The following is a 23,194-nucleotide window of genomic DNA, read 5'->3' as shown; positions in this document are numbered from 1 at the left end:
AGGCATTCTATAAATAGGATTCATCTTTGATGGATTGCTTTTGTTGTATAAAGGAGTAGTTTTGAGCCTTGTGGTTGTGTATTGATTTATTTTATACACTAAATTATATTTGATAAAAAAAGAATAATAATTAATCAAGCAATATTTAATTAATATTTTTTAGGTATAAAAGACATAGGCTATATACTATAGAAAACATTTTAAAAGATGAACCCTAGATTTACTACACTACACTAACAGAACAAACATTAAAATGTTACAAAGCAGTGAACATGATGTTTTTTTTCTTGCTTGCATGTTTGGGTGTGAAATTGAAATGGATCTTTAATACCAAGCTCAGACAATAGCACTGGCCTGAAATGGGTGTGCAAGTATAGGGTTGAAATTGGAGAGAAGTAATTAAGTGTTATATTTAGCAGTAATCACTTACTGTAATTGGTGTGTTTTGGTAGAAATAATGAGGTTTTCTCTATCATTCAAAAGCAATAGGATTCATCCGTGTATAATGGTTAGTGTGAAGGGTCTTGAGGCCACTGTCAAAATATTGTGGTTAGTTCTGTCTATCACTTATTATAAATATGGTGCTCTGTGGTGGATTAGAGACTAGACCCCTATAGTCTGGCTAGCAGAGCAAATGATTGTATCGACAACCATCTTTATGGTTATTTTTTTTTCCATGGTGTAAACTTAACCTTGTCCTTAAGATCTTAGGCCTTTAGTAAGGGAAGGATATATCTCTACAGACTACAGACTGATTTTGATGAAGAAATAACATGCAGTGTTTAGGAGAGAGAGAAAATCGAGAAAAAACAATGATATTCTTCACACGGTGGAATCAAGGAGCTAGAAGAGAAGCTAGACGCCCCCTGCCACCCCTGTCACTCAGAAACAATGGCTTTGAACTTTTTAAGTGCAACACAAGTGGCCTCTTTTCCTCTCAAAGAGACAGATTTTGCTCTGATAACAGCCTCTGTCCGCTGGGCTTGACGGACATCACTGTCAGTGCAAGCTTAATTTGACCTTTCACAAGCCCCTCCACGCCTATGCCTTGATGTTCCATGAGTTCTCTCACAAAATGAGAGAAAGCGATACACTTGGGCATTCTTTCATTTAAGAACAGAATACATTCTCTATGATTTTATTAGGCAATACAAAAAATTGCCTTGCCAAAAAGGTTATGCTTTTGTGCATTTGCATTGATGCATATATTTGTGCATTTGTTCCCCACTTTCTTGCTGTGTGGTTTGGGTCATTGTCATGTTGAAAGGTAAACCTTCCCATTGACAACTTTCTGGCATACTGTAGGGCATCAGCTATTCCTCTACAGTTTGATGGAATTTTGCCCCATCCGTTTTTCATTCTATCCTGACAAGTGCTCCAGTCCCTTCTGCAGAGAAACATCCCCATAACAGGACATTACCACTTCCATACTTTACTGTAGGAATGCTGTTATTTGGAGGGTGAGCTGTATTTGACCCAGGGAGGGTCTGTGTTGTACCAAATACCTAATACTTTACTGTGCTTCTAGGCATTGATAAAGCCATTTAAATGTTTTTGTATCCATCTCCTGACTTGTGCCTGTATTGTTAATTGAAAATGAAAAATAGATATAGGCAGATTTTGATGGTCTGTTTGGTTGTGTGATACGATGCAATAGGACACACCCACACACACACACACACACACACACACACACACACACACACACACACACACACGCACACACAAAACATTTTAATGATTTGCATATCAGTCCAAAGCCACAGAGAGCTCAATTAAATGTCTTTTGTGTGCTTCAATAATTGCCATAATTATATAGAGGTGGGAAAGGGCCAGATTTGTATTAAATATTCCTGCTTTAGAGCAATGTACCTTAGGGTAACTTTGTTGTTTTGACAGCTGGCACTAAATTCATAGACTCGATTAGCACCAGAAAATAATAGTTGGCGTCTGTTCACTTTTTTTTTTTTATATTAAAGCTTCATTTTGTGGAGAGCCATCGGCTGCCAAAGTCTATGTTCCAGCATCACGTTCTTGAAAGAGCTCTTGAAGAGGCACTCTCTTTAAATGGTGAATAAAGCCACTCTACAGCTGAGTCAGAGTGTGTGTGGAAGGCCAGAGATGAGGGTATTAATGAGCTTAGGGAATCTTAAAGACAATATCCCACACACACAACATCACACGTGTTGAGTTTCAGGGAGATGATTTGTTACTGAGATTATCAGGATGTGGATTTTCCTTTTCTGTCGACATACGAGAGACATCCTACAATCTCGGCTCACACTGAGTAATGTGACATTTGTGACTGATGGTGATGTGTTCAGGAGGAGGCTTGTTATAGATAACACATTTCCTCTCCTCTGATCTCCGCACAGGGACCGCCCAAGCCAGTTGCCGTGGAACCCTGTTCAGGGGGTAAAGCTGCAGTGCTCACAGTGCTAATGAGCCTCCCAAGAGTGGCATCTGGTGTTCCTCCACCCGGCCAGTCAGGTCAGTAATTTTGAAAGCTGTCCCCACTTTTATGTACCTTGTCTTACAAGGAGCCTTTCTAAAACAGTAGGGCATGGTCTTTTTGGATAAAAGTATCTGCCAAATGCATAAATGTAAATGTATAAGCATCTGGTACATTACTATATCATGGTGCACCTCCTTATTTTGCTCGCAGATTATAGGAAAATTAAGCTAGGAGCATTGTGCACACTCAAAATACTTATTATAATAATTTTTATCACAGGAAGTCAGTTGTTCTAAAATTCTTCTTAAGGATGTACCAGTATTAAAAATCAGGCCAACACCCATAAGACTATAATTATTTTGGTGCTGTTGCTAATATCCCAATTCTTAACCTAAATTATTTTGGCTAAAAAAAAACAAAAAAAAAACTCTAATGCTAATTATTAATATGATTTTGGAGATTTGTTAAATATTAACAGTGGTAATAAATGATTAAATTATAATTAAATTAAATTGTTAAATTACCAGTGTTACTAGCATTACAGCAATGAATTGTATAATTTTATTAAATTATAATATAATTAATTATTAAATTATTAGTGTGGAAGATTATCCTTTTAGTGAGCATTACAACAAAGGTTATCTAAGTTTACAAATTGAGAAAATATCAAATATCGAACTATACCGATATAGTAAACAAAAATCTCTGATTTCCACAGAAGACTGATATTGTACTGATATATTGTGTATCCCAATTATTTCTATATGTTTTTTGGTGGTTTATCCTCCAAGTATGCATGGTAGGTTTATCCCTAGCATAAAATTTTACTGAAATGTAAAACTCTGACATCTTACAGGCAGCTTCTCAGTTAATGTTTTACGCCAAATTAACATGCCTGCTGCTCACTTATTATGTTGCAGTCTGGTTTTTTCCCTGTGTGGGAATTATTCTCATGCAAGAAGTCAGAGAAGTTTTCAAATGTCCAGGTCATATCCGCTGTGAGTCTGAATGTCTCCTGTCTATATCTTGAATAAAAAAGATCCAGTCTGTTAAAGCTTATTGGACCAAGAAAATCTGAGGAGATATTGCACCTCTCATTGTTCTTGACTCTTAGACAAAGGATTGTCTTGTAACAAACAAACACACCTCTACCAATATACAAACAAACAAAAACAAAAAATCGATTCAATGATGGTGTCCAGTTTCTGTATTTTTTCCCTCATCTTTTTCATTCACCTTCACCTGACAACACTTTTTCAGAGAGCTTGTACTGACATCTCACCCGCGCATATATTTAGACAGAGGTACTTTAAAAGCCATGTCAGCTGGAGGTCTGTCTCATAGAACTCTGTCTGGCTTTGAGAACTGCAGAGTGATAAGATTGGACTAAGAATAAAAACCTTTTACCCCCTCCTCTTCTCAGCAGGGCTGTCAGTCAACATGCTGCTTTATGGGACCTTGTCCCTTTAAGCTTGACTTCCTCCCCAGGAACTTGACTGATCTGGAGAAGAAAAAACAATAACTTTTGTTTCAGTAAAGCTTCTCTAATAGCTTCTCTTTTGTTTGACATGCACAAAATAGAGGCAACATATAACAGCACATACACACTAAAAAATGTTGGGTTAAAAATAACCCAACCTGTAACCCAACTATGTGTTGGTATAGCGCCTTCCCATCTATGGGTTATTTCAATCCAACCCATAGGGTTAAATCCTGTTGGGTTAAAAGTTACCCAACAGTTGAGTTAATTATTTATATTAATTAACATCAGTATTTTTATTAAAAAATACTTAACACAACCATATTTTGAAACTACTTTTGTTGTAAATTACAGATTTTATTTTAATATGCAAATAACACATTTACAAATATATTTTTAAATATTTTATTTAAATGTACAAGAATGTGTAAAAATACAACTGAAATTTTCAAGATGTACAAATGTGTCAATTCATATTCATATCAAAACACACAAATTTGCAAATAGAGTTCACAGCTGTGGCCTAATGGTTAGAGAGTTGGACCTGTAACCCGAAAGTCGCAGGTTTGAGTCTCGGTGCTGGCAGGAGTTGTAGGTGGAGGGAGTGAATGAACAGCGCTCTCTTCCTCCCTCAATACCCATGGCTGAAGTGCCCTTGAGCAAGGCACTGAACCCCCAGTTGCTCCCCGGGCGCTGGATCTATAGTTGCCCACTGCTCCGGGGGTGTGTTCACTTCTCACTGCTTTGTGTGTGCACTTGGATGGGTTAAATGCAGAGCACCAATTCTGAGTATGGGTTACCACACTTGGCAAATGTTACGACTTTCAAATAAAATTAACATAACATATTATAATAAAACAAAAATAATCATGAAATCAATATACTAGCTGCTGAACCTACTGATGATCAATAAAATAAAGTTTTTTACTGATTAATAAATACAAAGTTTTTGAGGAGACAGTGTGCAGAAGAAACTATTAAAGACTGTGTGTTCCAAAAACTCTCAAATATGAGCAGAGGGCTTTGGGTAGTAGATGTCATATACAAAGAAATGTTTGAAACACAGATCGACTGCTTGTAGTATCATCTCCTGTTCCATCGCCTGCCTGTTTAAAATAATAAAAACTTGGGAGAAGTTTTCCTTGTCACCAAGCCACCAGGACATGTGGATTCTGGATTGTCTTGTGATTCAAGTACAGCACTAATTAGTGCCAACCTTAAAAGAATTACAAAAAAAAGTTCAGTTAACATGCATTGTGATGATATTTCATTGATACACTCACTTTACAAATTAGTGAATTTAAATGAGTTAAAAGCTATAGCGAATTTAAATTAGTTAAAGTTATAATTCACCCAAAAATGTAAATTCTGTCATCCTTTTTTTTTTTTTTAGTATTTTCTTGGAACGATTTGTATTGAACAACGTGTGTCTTATACAAAATAAATAAAGGTGACTTGACTACACAGGGCACTGTAATTTTAAGTTTTGCTTTTACTTACAGGTTGAATGTCAAGGAAGGACCGCTTCATTTCCGTGTATGATGTGCACACCATTTTTCCATTTGTGTGGTATGGTGCAGATGGCAGAAAGGGTTTTAAAGACCATTTCTGCACGAAGGCCTTTAAATGACAAAAGTACAGAGAAAGCACAAATAAATAAAAAAATAAGCTTAGTTTAAATTTTAACAGTCTTTGTGGGGATCTACTATCATTTGCATTTGCAAGAGATGGACTAAACCAGTTTTCACTCCCTCCAGAAAATTTGTGTCAATATTTGCGGGTAATGTGAGTAAATTTTACCACCCTTTACCCTTTAACTAATTTGGACTTGTAGGAAGGAACAAAAGTACACTGTAAATGGAAGGAAGCTTTGTTGGACGGAATGCGGCAATACACTTATTTCACCTCATTTGTCTTTTTTTCATAATATTTGGAAGTCATAGGTCTAAGTAAAATTGAAAACTTATGTATCATTAATTTAAATAGGTTACTTACCTTGAAATGTTTCAGTTAACAGGCAGAAATTCTATTGTTGCAATTTTTCCTTCACGAAAAAGTCAATTGTCTAAAACATAAGTATAAACACATTTAGTACAATACATTTAAAAAACATGTCAATCAATCTAGCTTCATAAGATACATTGCTGTAATTATAGGGTATTCTAATAGATGCATAACAATATTCAATATGAATAAACCATTAAAACACTTTTACTGTGCAATTAATTAGTGCTGGTGCACTAAGAAGAATATGGCTTCACATATGGCAGACACATTACTTAATGTTATAACAGTTATATACATCATACGATTATATTAACAGTTACTTACCTTTCATAATCATGCAGGCTGCTGCTGGAGTCACTGACTGGACCGTTACAATTTGAACGGAGTGAAGTGGGAAACATATTAAACCCAACAGTTGGGATATAACTAAAAATAACCCAACGACGGAAAAAAAATGACCCAACAAATTTTAAGATAACCCAACACATTGACCCAATGTGTGTAACCCAATGGTTAGGTTAAAAAAACAACCCAACGTTTTTTACTGTGTAACAACAACTGATATGCACAAAAAGAGTATTTTTGTGAAATCTAAAGAAAGTTGGATCTGTCGAGACTGAGCTTTGTTGTAATTTCATCGCACTGAAAACTTTAGAGTGGCTGCTTGCTGGGCTGTTGAAGTTCATCATGAGCACTTTTGGAGAGAGTTACATCAGATATAGAGAGAGAAATAAAAGGAGAGAGAGACTGAGGTGTAAAAATGCACTTTATCGTCAAAGAGCTTTGTTTTGGTTAATCTTTTTGGAAGTTTCACAGCAGGATGGATGTTTAGGTATTTGTCTGCTAGGATTAAGCGGTGTATCACCTGATCCTGAGAATGAAAACATGGTAACCCCTTTATATATATATATATATATATATATATATATATATATATATATATATATATATAAATATAACTGAAACAGCCTCTCACTCGACCTAGCGCTGGGACATGATAATGAACTCAGACAACAGACAGCTGCTGATCACTTCTAACCATATTGATTATATTCACAGATCCTAGGAGTTTTCCATGGTACTGAAGGTCTTTCTCGTTTTGCGCATGGCTAACAAAATCAACTGGATGTTTGCTCATTACATGCATGTGTGATCAAATAAGTGACTTCTTTCCCTTCTCATTGGGATTTCAGTAGGAAAACATCCATGACTGGCTTTATATAACACTAAATCATTTTGTTGAAGCATAATAAAGAAAAAATGTGGATATATGTGCTTGTAGTTTTTCTTAATGTTTGGGTTTTTTAAATCTAAAATTCAAGAATTTCTGAAGCCATTTTCGCAGCTCAGCAAGTTAGCAAACTTTTGTATTCTAAAATCCTCACAATCTGACCCGATTTCCTGTTTTTTTTTCCTTTGTTTTTTTTTTATCTAGCAGCATTTATTTTATTTTATTTTTTTATTTTACTGACCTACCTTTACTTACTCATGTCCGAGCCTTTTTGACCTGAATTGTGATCAGTTAAAGTTCATGCAAAACCGGCTCTAAAAGCACGCCAGTAGTAGGCGTACACTGCACACTTTCCCAGAACTGTTCTGTTGACAGACGTGTAGTTTTCACATTCCTCCCTGAGGCCCAGGTGTGATGGGTAATAAATCGATGTAGGGCAGTGTGTAACTGTCTGAGGCTCAGGTTGTTCTTGGATGTAAATCCTCTTTGCCTGAACGCTTGAAGCTCCGGCTTCACACTGGTGTGCTGAATTCAATTCCTTTTGCCCTGGCCTGTCTGAAGTAATGAATTGTTCCCCTCTGATAATTGTATTGCTTCAATATCAGGGAGGGAGCAGTGCCAGACTAGCACAGAAGTGGCCGTTGTGTTTGCAGGATGATTTGTGAGATGCTGCTTTGAAAAATGGCTTTGGGGTTGCGGCCATGGTTTTGACCACAACAGTCCGTGACAGAATCCTGGCGCGAAACATAGGGTGCTGGGAGTCTAGCTCACTTCAAACCCCCATCCCCATCCTAGAATGAGAGAAAGTGGCTACAGAATAAAAAAAAAAGTGATGCTTCTTGAAACCAGTGACCTTGACATTGAACAAGGAGTAGTTTCCAAATTTTCCAAGGCTCTTCTTTATGCATAAGTGTCAAAAATCGGTCTTTAAAAATGAACGAACTGATAGTTGTTCTTTTGAAAGAGAACGCTTTAAGTTACCATTGTCCCTTTTTTAAATAACTTTGCTTTGACATGCAAATTAACAGTTTTTGCTTTTGAACGCTCTCTGCGACTCTCTGACCCTGAGCTTGTTTGTTCTGTGTTGTCTGCAGGTATAGCCATCGCCAGCGCTCTTATCGACACGCCCCAGCAGAAGCCCATGGACTTCAAAGAGAAAAGCCAAGGCTGGAAGAACCGCAAAGCTCTGCCTCCCGCTCACCAGGGCACCTGTGTTTGAATCGTCTGAGGCCTCGGCGGGCTGTCCTTTACCACATCGACCTCCTCTCTTGTGCTGCTTCAGGCAGACGGAGGCCTAGAGCAGCCCCATGTGAGGGGGGTGACAGAGTGCCCTATATTTCCACTGAACATACACTTTATCTCTCCACATCAGTTGAAAATAGATCTCCTCCATTTCAAACGACCTTGTTTTCACCATCTGCTCAAGCTCAAACATTACAAGCTCGACTTCATCTGAACAAATCGACAGGCTGCTTTTTGATTCAGTTGTGCCCTTTCCCTACAGTGATTTCTGTCTTCTCAAGGCCTTCTGAACATTGAGGGTCTCTCTAATGGTCTCCCATCAGCTGTACACCAAGCACAGATGTGCCTCTAGCATAGTTTGTACATTATGGACCAGAGTGTCTTTCTAAGCCAGAAGTAGCGTTCTGGTAGTCTCGGGATGGTTGCCAGTTTTGTGTACGGGTTGCTCACCTATTTCTATTCTCGCCAACTAGACTTCTGTTTTCCTAAAAAATTTTTAACTATTTTGACATTTTATTTAAGAGATGGACTATACAGTAGAAATGTTTACCATGGCGTGGAAGCTATCTGTTGTGTAAGCTAATGACGTTCTGCTGCTGATAGTCTCATGCTTGGTAAACTTGTGTTAGGAGTGGATCACATCTGTTTTTAGCTAGATAGGTTTCACACATTTAATTCTTGCGCTCTTCTTGTGAAGACTTTGCATGGACCACTCACACTATGCTTGAAAATTTGAAACAGTTTTTGGGTTACGTGTCACACGAAGAACTTCTTCATGTCTTGAAATATTGCACATGTTAGCTGCGCCATAATGTAGAGGAGACAGCTGGTGCGGGTGAAACCGAGTGTCAGTCGTAAATCACAGAGATAAGTCATACTATAGGATGAAATCGTGTCTCGCTGAACTGACAAACCTGGAGAATTTACTTCAGCAGATGCATCACAACGGGTGTATAGTATTGTTAAGGAAATGCTAGGGAACTTATTTTTATTGTCATTTTGCAGCGGTACAGATTTAAATGAACAGTGACTCATAACTTTGCAGTAATGCTTCATTTCTTTATAAGGAACTTTTGTATTCTTAAGTTTCACATATTGTGAACGTCAACAGAGGACGATTTTGAGGAGACCAGCAGGTGAGGGTGTATTTAGACTGTTTCTACATTCAAGGATTGAAGTCTTAAAGCAGTGAGAGCTTTCTGAGAGCAGGTTTACCAGGACTCACCATACAACTGGATCTGAATCTTCTGAAATCCTCAGCCTTGCTCTACCTGATTAACGCATCGTTAGGACCGAGCCTGAGCCCTTCGTGGGTAAAACAGGATGTCCAGGTGACTGTGTTTTCCTCTGTGGCAACAGCAAAAAGTGTACAGCAATCCTTATCATCACTCGTTTGCTTTAGATGGATTTGAACATTTGAATCTGTGAATTGCTCTGTTTCTCGTCATGTAGCTACTTCAATGTTTTTGTTTGTATTTTGCATTTTGCTGGTAATAAAGGATATTAAAAGGTCAATAAGTATTTTAGGTCCACCCTCTGTACATGACGTTAATGAGAAATAATCATGTCTTTTACAATGTTGAACTGTTTTTGTATCTAATTGATTCCTGTGTAATACCTCTGATTTGATTAATTGACAAGTTACTCATGTAACTAACTCTGTTCATGTTGGTGTCTGTTTTTTTAGGGATAGATGTAAACAGAAGCTGCTTATCTAGATTATTCTGGGCATTTAGAACTTACTTTTCAGGTCACGCTGTGTAATTTAGTTTTGGAGCTATTTTGTAGATTCACACAGGAATTCTACAGACTGATTACACAGGAATCATCTCACTGTACCTGAGAGGAAAAAAAAGACAGATTCATTCATCCCTCAGTGCATATCATTAATCTTCATTGTATTTTACAGGTGAATGGAAAAATAAAACACTTGAATATTCATAAGTCCTTGGATCATTCCAGCACATGTGAATACACAGAGCTCGTCTCAAGGCTTTAAAGGGCTGATCTGATCTGTGCCTGTTATCCACAAAGCAAATATCTGTGTTCTGTAATACAGTTTTAGTGGCCTATTATTTTACCACAGTCAAGGGGTGTTAGTCAGCGATGTGTAATTGATTGCCTAAAACCCACAGCTTTGAGTGCCTTTGCTTTTATAAAATGGTAACATCAGCAATATGAAAAAAATGCCAATGTTCAATTGATACAATTCATCCATCAAGCAGTTCATTAACCTAACTAGGGTTTTTTTTTGCCATTGCCAAGCAACATAACAATCATAGAGAGAGAAGCTTGGTGAATTAATACAAAATTGTATTAATAACCTGTCACACAGTGTGTGTGTATTGAAATAGTTCTGATCTTGGATTCTGTCTGGACACTGCCACATTACAGATCTGATAACATCCTCAAGATAGTAGCTATTATGATGCAAAACACCTTATAGTCATATCACTGCATGGCTCCCATAATGTATTATTTTTGTTGTATTGCAACGTTCCATTATTCTAAGCAGTGGTAAGGCGCCACCTGTTTGCATAATAATATACATTTTTTTTATTAACTGATATGTTGATATATTCACAATATAGCACCATTGTTGAAATTAACTAATACTATTAAAACAGTTTTTGGTATTCAGATTAAAAAAAATATAAGATGAAAAAAAAAAAACCAACAACTTGAAATTAGAAAATGTAGAAAATTAGAAATGTTGCCTTGAAAATTGATAAAAATACGTTTAAGTAATTTATTATTATTATTAATAAACCTAACTATTGAACATTGGTGTATTATCATAGGGGTTTTGCCACCACTAAGTATTAGGATCCAATTTTTGTCATCAAATCAATCCAAAAATCAGCCTGTAAAGATGATGCACAACCCCTTGTGACTTGTTTTATATTGCTACAGTCTAAAAAATGGTTCATCCAATCCAATTTTAAAGCCATAATAGTCTGATAATATTACATTTTTATCCCAAGTTAGGGTTGATGCATGATGTCCAATGCATATTCTAGATCCCTGAAGGGTGTTTCATATACACCTTTCTTCCATCCGCCTCACTGTGACAGTCACCAGACCTGGCTAGTCAGTTGACATAGATGGAATGAGCTGTCACAGCTGACTAATGCCCATAAAGACACTCAGAGGAGATGTATGGATAACTCTGCAGATCTGCGCGTGTATGTGTGTTTTTCCAGCCTGCTGATGGGAGACAGCCGTAGCATCACACCATGTATCAAAGGCAGTGATGGATAAGCCTGTCTTGTTTTTGCATTTCCATGTCAAAGCGTTCCTCGCTGTCTTCTGGAAACCATTCAATACCAAGCCTACTCATTAGTCTTTGGTCAACGCTGCTTGAACTCATGATAACATTTGAATTTGTGATCAGCTGCAATCAATGTTGAAGTGATGACAGCATGGGGACTGTTAAAAGAAATATAAAATTACCCAAGCATCCATTTTCCTCCGGACTCCTCCCTTTGTCTATTTTTTTACCTGATCCCATATTTTGATGCGCACTTGAGACATGCCATTTCCGTATAGATGAATCTGTCATGATCAGTCGTATCAGTCAATGGGTTGGGGAGTCATGGAGTGTGTATCCGGTGCGGCCGTATATCTCTGGGTGTGTCAGTGGACGAGTGCTCTGAGAGATGCCTTGTACCTTTATTGCTTTTAGTTGACAGGAAATGCCCAGCGTAAATCAAGGTGGCTGGCAGTAACATTAAGAGATATTAATGAGAGTGTGGCCTGTTGGTAATACAGGAGGTGAGAGCGAATCAGTGATGCTTATGGATAAATCACTTTATTTTATGTGGAAATAGTTTTAATTTATTTCATTTATATGTGAATATATATAAGCATAGTGCTAAAATAAAATGTTCCAAATAAAATACTGGTTCAGTCTGTGGCATGCCTTAACTTGTTACACAAAATAATCTCTAATATTGTAAACAACATACTGTAAAAATGAAGTAAATAATTAAGTAATAATAATAGTGAGCACATTATCTGTAACTTTTATAATCTGCAGATTATAGAGTGCTGCATGGGTGATGAATTTTTGTAGGCCATTGCATTTTAGCACTACATGTTTGATCGCCTATATGAAGGTTTTTTTAATTTATTTTTTTAATGGTCTAAAATATTTTTTTGGTTAAATGCCTGAAATAAAGTGGATAACATGTTTAAGATATTTTCATGCTCTATTCTATGATTTACAAGTAATACACCCTTCTGATTTAAAAAAATCTTTTACTTGTCTTGTAAAAGGTGGATGGTGATAAGTGGATAAAAGGGGCTAGATTAAAAAGCATAATGCCAAACAGGTAAACTCATCTATACGCTACTGTTTTTGCAGCCTCGTCATTAAATTTTTTAAAAGTTTATAATCACACTCTCTCTTTTTTTTTTTTTTCTGTAAGAGATAAACAGATAAATCCCACAGGATTTACATTGGTAAACTCATCATACACCTAGAACAGCCGTCTCTCTTAAGATTTAGACAACTTTATAGAATTTAATAATTGGAAAGTTTTGCCCCATATAGACTTATACATTGTGACTTATTTTATCAATTCATACTAACTTCCGTGTTGGCCTACAAAAATACACCATCGCTGCACCAATGTGCTCATTTAAACGTATATAGCACAGTGTTAAAGCCTAGTAGGTTTAGAGCTGTGCAGTGTCCTATGAAATGACACTTTTCTCTGTGATTTTCTTGAGAGTTTGGGTTTCACATAGTTCCTTCAGAAGTACATTTTGCCCATGGTCAAATATGAAGACATGCAGATGATAATTTTCCTTGGATTTCAATTTTTTTTTTCTTAGGAAAACTGTTTTACTTCTGAGGAACAGGGTGGCATGTGTGTGTGACTATTGTTCCCCTTTGTTTTCTTGTGGCTACTTTCAAGGCCATTTTATTTGAACTTTTGAAATATTCAGCCAACACAAACCCTTTATGAAATTGCATGTCACAAATCCTGCTGACCCTGCAGAAGACATGAATGCTCCCTGTGAATTATCTCACTCATGGCATTATTTCCCTTCTGATGTCAGTTGATTTTTTTTCTTGCTTGATTGCAAGCAGAAATTAGACAGACCTGGTCCTTGTCTTTCTGAATTCAAGACCCCTTTAAAGAAAGCTGGGCATATGGCACTGAAGACCATGCAGAAACCAGACATTACGCCTAATTGCTGTTGGTAATAACAAAGAGCCTCCTATCTTCAGCTCTATCTTCTTCTATGAGTCACGTCCCTGTCTCATCTCGGTGTCCCTTTGCCAACTTCCATCCTCACTTTGCTTTCAAGCTATGAAAAATAACCCATGAATAATCGTCATGTACAGCATGTTGAGTGCATGCTGGGCGTAGGTCGACCCTTTCACCTCTCCACCCTCACATATGAAATATTTGACAAATGGTCTTAAGACTATAATTCTCATTTTAGAGGTCAGAGTTCAGAGATCACAAGTGACAAGCACATATGTCTTAGGAAACGACATATAATCCATTTAAAAACAAGTTAGGTATGGCCACACTTGGAGTTCTTGACTGACCTTTCTCCCCTATGTATCCATCTGTCTTTGCTAGTCCCTTTGTCTGATGTTAAGCAGTCAAAATATAGAATAAAATAATAATTTGAACCAAGATGCAGTAGCTGTTGTAAAGAATGTGAATAACAATTTGAAAAATAGGTATTCACCTGTGTTAAAATTCTGTTTAAATAAATCAACTTTATTTTGTCTTAATAAGTGAAACACAAAATACTGAAATTAGTTGGTTACATGCTAAAATTTAATATAGGCATAACAACATCAAGACTTACAGTATGAAAAACTAATGGCATTCCTTTTTTGCTAAGTATTACATTTCACAGTGTTATTAAATGCTTTATATTTATGTTATCAAATACTTCTGTAGCTTTGAAGGAAATCAATAACAAACAGCACCTGAAACCCTGACATTTACCTCAAATGAGATAAAAAGTACAGTCGTAAGTTTAGCAGTGTCACTTTTGTGGAATAGTAAAAAGAATTTTAAAATGATGTTCTCTTAAAAAAAAAAAAAGAGCAATATCAGCAGGCGCCAAAGTCAAGGGTGAGGAATTAGATGCGAGTCCTGTCTGAGAGCAGACAGTACACACTGATTACATTGTTCTGCATCTTCTGTGGCTCTCACAATTATTTTAGTCTTTCGCTGAGGTTTTGCATGTGGGTGTGCTTGTTTTGTACAAAGGAGGTATTCTAAAGTATTTTTAATCAGTCAAACAGACCAGACACCCAGCTCATAAAATCATGTTCATTTATTTGATACGGTATCATTTTTCATTCCTGCTTCACAGCTCATATTGTGCTTGATGGAAATCTGCTATGCTCTGCAATTACAATGGCGCATTGTGATCTCTTTCTTTCAAACAGACTCCACACTGATGCTTCGCTTGAGTAATTATTAAAACTCACCTCTCAGCTTTCCTTGTTTCCTACCATGCAAATTTCTCATAAATTCACTTTTTTTTTTTCCAATGTGGCACCGCTAATAAATCCTCTACCAGTCTTTTGGAAAACATGTTCAATCATCATGTCTGAAGCAGTGGCTGGTGTCAAGAAACACCACGTCCTAGTACAGCATGTTGAGTGAGTTTCTAGGTGAGCTGGGTTGCGTCCTTGTGTGTTATTGTCCTGGGGAGAGTGGACTGATGTGATCCGACTGACAATCATGTCCCCGTTATCACTTAATCCTGCCTGCTAGGAGTCAAACTGAGGTAACAGTTGAAGCTATAGCACGTATGAGGACAGCCAGGTAACCGGTGATTCAAACACAACACTGGCTTCTACACCTCTTCTGTTAGTTAATGCATTAAGTATCATAAACTGCCAATGAACATTTTTTACAGCATTTATTAATCTAGATTAATTCAAATTACTAAAACTGTTGATTGTCAATTTGTGTTTTTTCACAATACATCAATTTCATTTAAATCGCAATTCATATGACTCCAGTCTGTCAATTAATGCCTACTGTATGTGTTTGTAAGAAACAAATTTTAAACTGTTGATTCTGGCCACAATATGAGTCCATCATTCATAATAACGCTTCCTGCAGTGAAAAAGTCCATCTCCTGCTGTCCTCTCACATGCACCAATGTATTTATTCAGAACTGCTTTCACTTGTAACAACTGCTTGGTCTGTGCATATTTCTCTCCTGATTCAGACGAGTCTTTTTCACTGGAGAAAGCAAGATTTTAGATAAAGGACTTTTAGTTAAAATCATCTAAATAATGGATGGATGCAGTTTTCACTTCACGAGACGTTGATTGGTGAACTGGAGTCGTGTTGATTAGTTGTTGACTTATTGTGATGGTTCTTATCAGCTGTTTGGATTCTCGTTCTGATGGCACCCATTCACTGCAGAGGATACTTTGGTGAGCAAGGGATGTAAATGCTACATTTCTCCAAATCTGTTCTGATGAAGAAACAAACTCATCTACATCTTGGATGGCCTGAGGGTGAGTAAATGTTCAGCAAATGTACATTTTTGGTGAACTATTTCTTTAACAATAGAAAAGACTAATAAATGATGTAAAAGCACTGCAGTACTGCTAGAAAGTTGTAAGTTGTTACTACTAACACATATTCTGTCTTGCAGCTCCTTTTTGTCACAAAAACATTTGAGTTTGATTTTTTTTTTTACGACTGTTAAGCTGGTTAGTGACTTTTGAGTCATCAGACAAACTGACAGGACCTTACTAAACCACAAGAGCTTTTTATGTTCATCTGTCAAGTTTAATGTTGTAAAGTGTATACCGGTAACTATTTTCCAAATGTTTTTGAAAAGAATCTGCTTTCTCACAAAGGCTGCATTTTTTATATATATATATATCAAAAACTTTTTCTCATGTATCTGAAGCAAAAAAAAAAAAAAACATACGTTAAAAGTCTTCTTTAGTTTGTTTAATGTACGTTTTTCTTTGCTCTTGCATGTCTTACAGCCTTCTTCTATGTACCTATATATTTATATTTCTTTTTACAGCTAGCCAGTACAACAACAATTCAAAAAAAAAATAATTCGAAAGCACTTCTTTCGAATGAGCAGAAGATAACTTTTTACTGAATGTACATACAGCACATTTTACATATACTGGACCCTCATAGTTACTTATTTCATCTAAACTTGTCATATTTTACACAACAGAGGTGATACACCATCCGAAAAGGTTTGCTAGATTACAAATAAACTTTGAGAAGCATAATATGCTCATTGTAAACAAAGATGGTATTTACAAGTAAATATCCAGGATGAATAGCACATACCAAAACTGCACAAAATAAGCAAATCGATGCGAAGCTTTCATCTTTATGATGGTTTTTCGAATTAAAACAGATGTGACATTTACAAATGTAAAAAAAAAAGCTGCCTGTGTTTTGACGTGATAAAGTGTCATGTCTACCCTGATGTATGGTTCCCTTACCATATCATCTAAGCTGAAGCATTGCAAAAAGTCACTACCACTTTGTGGCAGAATGGAGCTTGTAGGTCCTAATAAGGGACAGGAGCAGCAGGTTTTGATGATAAGCCTTAAAAAGAATTCTGTGCACTGCTTCACACTGTTTGAGTACAAGCTGGAGTTTGCAGGCTTTCCTGTGGCATCGGCTCAGAGAAAATAAATGATCATCTGCAGCACCTTAGTATGCAGAAGCTGCGTCAATCTTTCACTGTCAGAAGTGGTTCTTGCATCTCCATGCATCTCTGTATTATCAATTAGATCTCGCTGAGATGGTAGAAAAAATTTCCACATATAAGAGTCCAGGCGACACCTGTTTGCAGAACGTTTTTCGCAATAGAAGGAATCCTAGATGACCTTCCACTGATGTTCAAATATGTCCATGACAAAGAAATGCAAGTGGACCAAGAATAGTTTCATCAGACCAAAACACCACAGCGCGCACAGAACCACTTGCGGGAAAAACTCAAAAATACAACATTTTTGTATGGTACAGAGGCGGCAGCAGTGGGTCTGATCGGTGAACGGCTATAATGTCTGTGGGGCTGTGAGATGCCCAAACTGAAGAACTGAGACCAGAGACAGCAGCAGCACAGTCCGGTCCACCAAGCAGGCAGCACTAGTTGAGCTCCGAGCTATTGCATTGAAACTACTGGGGTCATTCAGGTGTGGATCCTGTGGAGAAAGGTCATGTTTTTATATTGTTAGTCATTCTGATCTTGTTGAGGTAATGCAGTTTTCTGGTTGTTTGTCTCATAGTTGTTTAAGCCTAAAAAGCTTTAAACTGTCACAGTTTAGACAATTTGTGCTTTATTGAAATGTTTTTGTTGTGTTTTTTCATAACACGAATAATATGAAAGCTCATTTCCACTTTAGAGTAAAAAAATTAAAATAAAAAGCTATTTGTTGCTTTTTTTCTTGTACGTAATTATGTCTTTATATCTTACAAATGCATCTTTACAGCTCATTTGCAAATTTTCATGATTTTAATTCTCAATTCAGGCTATCTCTCTTTTGTGACAGGTCTGAAAGAAGAAAGTCATACACCTAAGATGACTTGAGGGTGAGTAAATCATGGGGTAACTTTCATATTTGGGTGAACAATCCTTTTAATGTGCCTTAAAATCATAATGATCATCTGAATTTTTTTTAAATAAGAAAAAAAACTTCAGTTGAGATGCTCCCTTAAATTTGTAAATATAACCAAATTTGCTGTATAAGTAAATTAAACTTAAATTATATTAAACTAACTCAAAATCAATGAGTTGAATCTAGTATAACTTAAATTAAATTGGAACTTACGGAGCCCCACACATGGCATGCAGGAAAAAATAGTAGGCTAAAATGTGTGCACAATTTACTATTTCATTCCCTCAATTTGCTAAATTGTACACACGATTTATCAATCGAGAGAACAAATTAGTAAATTGTTCACACTATTTAGCAAATTGAGGGAATGAAATGGTAATCCATGTGCATGTTTTAGTATATCAATGGGACAAATTAGTAAATCGTGTGCATGATTTATTCATTTTTTCTTTCATGTCATGTGCGGGGCTCCATAGAAAATGATATTTATATATATATATATATATATATATATATATATTTATATATATATATATATATATATATATATTTATATATATATATATATTTATATATATATATGTGTGTGTGTGTGTGTGTGTGTGTGTATATATACATATATATATATATATATATATATATACATATATATATACACATATATATATATATATATATATATATATATATATATATATATATATATATATATATATATATATATATATCAGTTAAAAGTAATGAAAAAAACCTATGTTTACTACTTTTACAGTGGGATGCAACAACAAGACACGTTGCAACGTTTAACAACGTCCACTGATGCATGACTACATAGGCAAAATGTATAGAATGCATCTTGAGTGAACAGCTTCTTATTCATTGGAAAGTCCTAGGTGTGTAGAAATGTATGGTTCTTACCACACAAAGAACATCCAGAGTAACATTACTTTTCAATTTCTGAGCCTATAAAGAAAGAGAGAAAGAGGCCAGCTGAAATACAGGTTGAAAAGTAAATTATTTGCAAGAAGCTCTTCAAGGTTTTGTGGTATAAACCATTTCTCACACTGAAGCATTTCCATCCAGCAAACTTTTAGACTGAGTCCAGTGCGATCTAAGAAGTCAAGCACAGCTACAATAAAGCACTGTAATTCATCACGGCAAATAGAGGTAATATAGTATTGGCCTCAAAGAGAGGTCTTCTGAGTTGTAATGTTATGATAATGAGACCCACAGCCCACACATAAACACCACACATACACAGCGCTCTGGCCAAGAGCTCTCTCTAAGGGCTTGCTTCTTCTTAAATCAATGTGCTGTGTGTGTGTGTGTGTGTGTGTGTGTGTGTGTGTGTGTGTGTGTGTGTGTGTGTGTGTGTGTGTGTGTGTGTGTGCGTGTGTGCAGGATGCCAGTGTGTCTGCATTAATATGTGACACACCAATACATTTTAATACCCAGTTACACGATACTCTGCTGTTATGCAGTCCCCCCCCCCCCCCCCCCCATACACACAGTTGGTTTGTTGGAACGATAAAAGGATTCCTCAGAGAATCTGGAATTTAATAAAGGTGCCGCACAATGGAGAGAGAATGGAGCTAATTTTCGCGAAAAGCATTGTGGGATAGAATGATTAATAACCTTCCTGGAAGTCTATCTGACAATAGAAACTCTGTCTACTAATAAATCATACTATTGTTATTACTCCAATATGATTAATTTTTGTGCTGTATCTGCGAGTTATCGAAGAAAATAACTGAAGAAAATGCTTCAGAGAGCTAAAATATGATTTTCGTTGTTGTTTTTCCATAAACAATTACAATCATCCTTAGGGATAAAATTAGGTGGATCTTTATATAAGACCATTAACTATGTTTAACTAATATTAAACATTAACAACTCAGCATCTAATTGTGTGAAGAATTTATTGGGTCAAAAACAAAAAAGCCCAGATGAATGCATTTTTCATGCCTATATACACATTGGCTTTTTAATTTCTGGTCTTATAAAATAAATGCTTCACACAACTGGAGACTTGAGTGTGTGTTGTTTCAGTAATCATTTCAGTATTCTTTTATTATTTTTGTGCATGTGTGTTTTCTCTGAGGATTTGTCCTTATAATTTTGGTGTTGATTTTCTCTTTTTAAGTCAAGATAGCAATTTTCTATTTAAAAATAAAATAAAAATCATACATTTATTTAATGAAAATAAAAGATTTAGTTTTAATTCGGTGAAAGAAAACAGTTAAAATAACAAAAAATGATGGTGCTTTTAAGGGTGAAGCTTGCACTTGCCCCATAGACATGCATCATTTTCCTTTCTTTTTTTTTCTTTATAACAACAGATGAGTTACAAATTATGGTTTAGTCGACGGCTTATGCTCCGCAGCATATATTTAACATGGAATATTCCTCTGAAGATGTGTATCTGTGTGTATGCCAATCGCTTTAGAGGCTGCGTGTCTTGAAGTTAGATTTGCAGATGATTGGTGAAGATATGTCTCCCTCAGAGAGATTGTAATGGGTGGGTATATCCTGCTTAAGGGTCTTCTTCATGTTAATGTGCCAGCCAATTAGCTCTGACATGACAGCTCTGGCAGTTTGATGCATCTCATTTCTAACCAGAGGCCCTATGTGTGTGTTATCACTGCAAAAGCCCACACCCATCAATCAAAAGTGAAGCCTCATCTCACTCTGAGGCTCGGAAAATGAAAGCCATCGTATGCCATGGCTCGGAAAATGAAAGCCATCGTTTGGCCTGAAAACACCCAAACAAGCTGCCGGCTGTTTGTAAAGTTGACGTAAGCTGTGCATCTTTAACCATCTGTGTGGGCCAACAGCAACATGTGTGTCTGACTGACAGCTGTCATTCACCTTTGGAGATAGTCAATATGGTGGTTTTAAAGGCGATTAGATAAAACAGATTATGTGTCTAGGTGACATTTCACTGCACTTTTCTAATCAACATTAAAGATTTATTTCTGGTAACTTTCAAATAATTTCTTTAAATACAACACGCTGTTTGCTTTCAGTACCTGCAGACTTCCACAGAAGCTGTAGAGATGGTCCGCATTACTGTCCAGGTCACTGGTGAGTGCTGGGTCATCCAGTGCGTTGGATGTCCTGTCCCGTCCTCTCTGTGGAGTGTAAGGGGCAGGTGGAGTGGACATGATGGGTGGTTGGGGTTGCCACACACCAACATCTGTGCCATTACCAAATGCCTGGATGGCATTGCCTGCATCATGCAGAAATAAAGAGAGAAAAAAAAATTTAATCATGGTAGTGCAAAATTCAGTATATAAGAATTGGCTACATAGAATTGGAATTTTAATTGATTCAGCCATGCCTCAAGGAAGGAAGTTGAATTGGAATTTAAATTGGAAATGATAGGGAGAGGAAATTGAAATCATCAATTGAAACTGATTGTATATGTTTATTCACTGATATATAGTATAGTATATATATATAAAATTCCCCTCAAAGTAACACTCATTATTGTCAAAATAATTAACACAGATTGGATAAATTTTTAGTTTTGCCATAGAGAGTTACAAAACGTCGACTGCTGTGGACCATTTCAGATCAAGATTAGTTTTGAAGATTTTTTATTATTGAAATGTATATTACAATTTTGTAGTCTGTTTGCCACCTAAATTTACATTCTGGTACAGTGGTATTTTAATATAATTTTATACTATTATAGCATTTATTCAGATTTTGAAATAGTGTGTATATAAAAAAATTCAGTTTTCATTTTATTTTAGTTTCATTAAAAAAAAAAATCAATTGACAAAAACATATTGTAATAGTTTTAGTCAATAATAACAACACTGTTCTGGAGCTTAATTTTCAAAAGGCATTCTCAGATCAACACAGTTTAAAATACAGTTGACACTGATATGTCACTATTGAATTTGTGGCCTATTTTGATATTAAGAGCTTCTCTCTTCATCTCTTATTACTAAAGCAGATGAACTCTGATAAAGAGGCACTTAGCCTCTGTGTTTAAGTGCAGTAAGTCCTTCACTTACTTACTAAGTTTCTGGGGTCTTTCCGTTGATAAAACAGGGGAGGCCATTAAGATTCAACAGTCTTTTTTGAATTACTTTATTCTCAAGAGCACTTTTGACTTCAGAGTCTGTTATTTACCTCTTGCCACAGAAAGCTAAAGGGCAAGTGAGGATTATTGATGGGTACTCAGGTAAAGAATAAGCCGCATGTGTATTAATAAGTACCATCTACTGAAAGAGAATAGGGTAGGCTGACCTTATTATTGAGTGAGCATTGAATTTCCTCTAAAGCTGTGCAAGCTCATTCTGTTTCTTAAGGGTTAAAGACTAATAAAGTCACATTTTCCATTATTGTATTATTGCATTGCTCTCATAAGATAAGGATGCATATTCCAGGAATAATTCTGGATAGATTATATAGATTTAAAGGCTTAAAGACAAATTAGAATAACAAAGTGCAATAAACAGTCAAATTGTTTGTGCTACAAAATTATTGGTACTGCAGTACCAAGTTAAAAACCTGTCAACTCACTACTAAATGAACATAAACAAAACTGATTTATATCAGTATAAGTGATGTGCACATTAGGTCTAAATGCATTCTAATAGACCTGCTACTGTCTATAATGTCAGTAATAGGCCCACCGTCATATACAAATAATGGTATATGTTCATTACAAACAAGAAAGAGCTAAGAAAACATATTCTCTTAGAACTGATTCTGTCTCATGCTGTTTGAACTACTTGTTGGACAGTCTTTTCACTTTCCTTTCACCTCTCTCTCTATAGGTAAATGCAATTGATGAGAATGTGTCAGTTATGAGGTGTGGATGTGGCGTGACTTGTGTTGGTACTGCTATTCCATCCGGGCTGTCATCCTAAAGGCCATTGTCTCATGTAGACAAATCCTCCCTCTCATCTGCTCCCTGTCTATCTCCCTGCATCTGGTTCATCTAAATGGATGTTTTTGAATAACTCCCTGACAAAATATTGCACGCTTTCCCTACTCTTCCAGGACCATGGACACCTGAGTAATGCTTTATTGCCTTTTTATGTCAATCCCCTCTCTCAGCTGGCCCATTTAAGAGGGATTTCTCTGTCTCTCGGCCTTCAAACTGCTCTGAACCACACAGCAACACAAATCGCAGAGATCAGATTTACTGGTGCATACTGT

At 36.3% G+C, this 23,194-nt stretch overlaps 2 protein-coding genes across 2 annotated transcripts in view; one reads left to right on the top strand and one right to left on the bottom strand.

Moving 5' to 3' along the window:
• The window catches only part of atrnl1b (attractin-like 1b), a 109,082-nt gene extending 98,723 nt beyond the window's left edge, over window positions 1–10,359 (top strand). Inside the window, exons 28-29 of the mRNA XM_059531095.1 lie at window positions 2,376–2,490; window positions 8,268–10,359. Of these exons, the coding sequence (XP_059387078.1) occupies window positions 2,376–2,490; window positions 8,268–8,392 (240 nt within the window). The 3' untranslated portion in view covers window positions 8,393–10,359. The remainder of the gene's footprint in view (window positions 1–2,375; window positions 2,491–8,267) is intronic.
• A 6,039-nt stretch (window positions 10,360–16,398) lies between these two features.
• The window catches only part of gfra1b (gdnf family receptor alpha 1b), a 37,205-nt gene continuing 30,409 nt past the window's right edge, over window positions 16,399–23,194 (bottom strand). The window contains exons 7-9 of the mRNA XM_059531094.1: window positions 21,046–21,245; window positions 18,935–18,979; window positions 16,399–17,602 (exon numbers count right to left, since the gene is read on the bottom strand). Of these exons, the coding sequence (XP_059387077.1) occupies window positions 17,456–17,602; window positions 18,935–18,979; window positions 21,046–21,245 (392 nt within the window). The 3' untranslated portion in view covers window positions 16,399–17,455. The remainder of the gene's footprint in view (window positions 17,603–18,934; window positions 18,980–21,045; window positions 21,246–23,194) is intronic.

Source organism: Carassius carassius, chromosome 39 (assembly GCF_963082965.1).
Source record: "Carassius carassius chromosome 39, fCarCar2.1, whole genome shotgun sequence".
Lineage (NCBI taxonomy): Eukaryota > Metazoa > Chordata > Actinopteri > Cypriniformes > Cyprinidae > Carassius > Carassius carassius.
Note: the sequence above shows the minus strand (reverse complement) of the source record. Positions and strands in the feature narration are given on the sequence as shown.